Raw genomic sequence first — 1926 nt, 5'->3', positions numbered from 1 at the left:
AACCGTGAAAATAAACCATCTTAAAACGGTTTTTCAGTGTGTAAACGGTTTTTGTTTAGTTCACTTTCACGGTTTGTATAAAATCACCCTTACAACCGAGCATGTTAATGTTATTGGAGTGATGGTTGCTGCGCTGGAAATGCTTTTAACAACAAGGCGTATATTGCCTCCAAAATTTGACAGTTCATTTACGTTTGCACTTCAGGTGACTCCACCTCATACTTATTGTGCAAACATGAGGTAGAGTAATACTACTTCAGGCGCGGAAGAGCCAAATTTTATAGCTCTACTAGTCCACAGATTTGCTTCAAAGGTTACTCATACTCCATCTTAACTAGCAAAATGCTCTGTTAGACTGTTACATTTAAGTCTTTCAAGATCGGTGAGCTGAGAAAACAACAATAACCCCACCTAGATACATCTTCACGTACGCTGATCGGTGGCAAGCCTCCTTCCCAACTACAGTCACATACACCTTTTGTTCTTTACATATTAATAAGCAAAAGCCAGAAAGTACTAGACTTCTGAGCACCTGTATACATGACTAAAAAGCCAAAAAAAACTCGTCAAGAAAACCAAAACAAATACTAAACCAAAACCACATAGTCACATACTATACATACCTTTTGTTCTTTACATTTAGTACTGGTTGGTGTTCTGGATAAGAGATAAACCACCACCAAGTTTCATCAGCTTATTTGGTTTAAGTTGCTGACTACTAAAAAGATGAGCAGCAGAAGTAACAACTGAACAAGTCCTAGTAATTCTGGCCCTGTTATGGTTACTATTTCGTCCACCAGAACTCATCATTTTCTTACAAGTCTTCTCCTCATCTAAAGATGAAAAAGAAGAATAAGATGAAGAAGAAGTAGAAGTAAAAGAAGAGGATGGAGATGGGACAGGTATAGGTATATAAGTAGAAGGAATTGAGAAATTTGTTTTAGCTTTAGATCCCCTTAACCGTCTAGCTGCAGAGTCATAAGCTCGAGCTGCTTCTTCAGCTGTGTCGAAAGTACCCAACCAGTGTCTGCACTTACCTATTCGATCGCGTATCTCAGCTGACCACCTTCCCCATGGTCTCTTTCTGACTCCTCTGTAGCTCGGCTTCTGAATGGTAGAACTAGTGTTGCTTACACCTAACAGGTTACAATCTTGTTTTCCGTCAACTGTATTAGTACTACTTCCACCAGGAGAGTTGTTGATTTTGATATTACCCGTGTTAGCAGTATCTTTGGGGTTGCCAAAGAGAATGTGTTTTCCAACAACAGCAGCAATTCCATCAAGAAGTAAAGATTGGTTAGCATCAGCATTGTGTGGCAGAGGATCTAAGGCTTTGCATGGATTTGCATTTGCAGTGTAACTATTTGGAAAGCAGGAGTTATAAAACTGTGATGCTGATGATGAAGTAGAAAACTGATGATGGGTGTTTCCAAACAGCACTGAATCACTATTAGTATTATCACCATCATGATAATGATAGTAGAAAGATGAAAGTGGTTGTTGTTGTTGCTGAGATTCATGGGTAGTAGTAATTAATTTAAACTTTTGAATGGTGTTATTCATATTGAGTAGTACCTCTGGTTTCAAGAAGGGAAATACTTCATTCCTCATCACCATTAATTTCCTTCTACAGTCTTGTCTGAGGTTCCTTTTTCTTTTTTATGAATAAAAATCACAAGCAGAAGAGGAAACCAACAGAGAGTGACAATGAATGAAGTATGCAAAAACAAAACCCTTTCTCACTACTACTTATATAATTAATAATAATGAACGAAATCTTGCTGAGAGAGGGAGGATATAGTGAATTAAGATACTCTTGTCAGTTTCAATCTTACTCATGCACATCATAATTAACCTATTCTTTTCTTTCCATCTCTCTGCCAAGTTATCAGAGGGAGGATATACTAACGTCTGTCCTGGGTCATT

General features: G+C 37.9%; 1 protein-coding gene across 1 annotated transcript; it reads right to left on the bottom strand.

The window, feature by feature from the left end:
- Positions 1–639: 639 nt before the first annotated feature.
- Positions 640–1617, bottom strand: LOC113273146 (ethylene-responsive transcription factor ERF084-like). The gene has a single exon (XM_026522909.1). The coding sequence runs from the start codon at positions 1615–1617 to the stop codon at positions 640–642; it is 978 nt and encodes a 325-aa protein (XP_026378694.1).
- Between the last annotated feature and the right edge of the window lie 309 nt (positions 1618–1926).

This window comes from Papaver somniferum, chromosome 4, assembly GCF_003573695.1.
Source record: "Papaver somniferum cultivar HN1 chromosome 4, ASM357369v1, whole genome shotgun sequence".
In the NCBI taxonomy this organism is placed as follows: domain Eukaryota; kingdom Viridiplantae; phylum Streptophyta; class Magnoliopsida; order Ranunculales; family Papaveraceae; genus Papaver; species Papaver somniferum.
Note: the sequence above shows the minus strand (reverse complement) of the source record. Positions and strands in the feature narration are given on the sequence as shown.

Coding starts and splice junctions, on each gene's coding strand:
- LOC113273146 (XM_026522909.1), bottom strand. CDS start 1,617: ATGGTGATGAGGAATGAAGTATTTCCCTTCTTGAAACCAGAGGTACTA.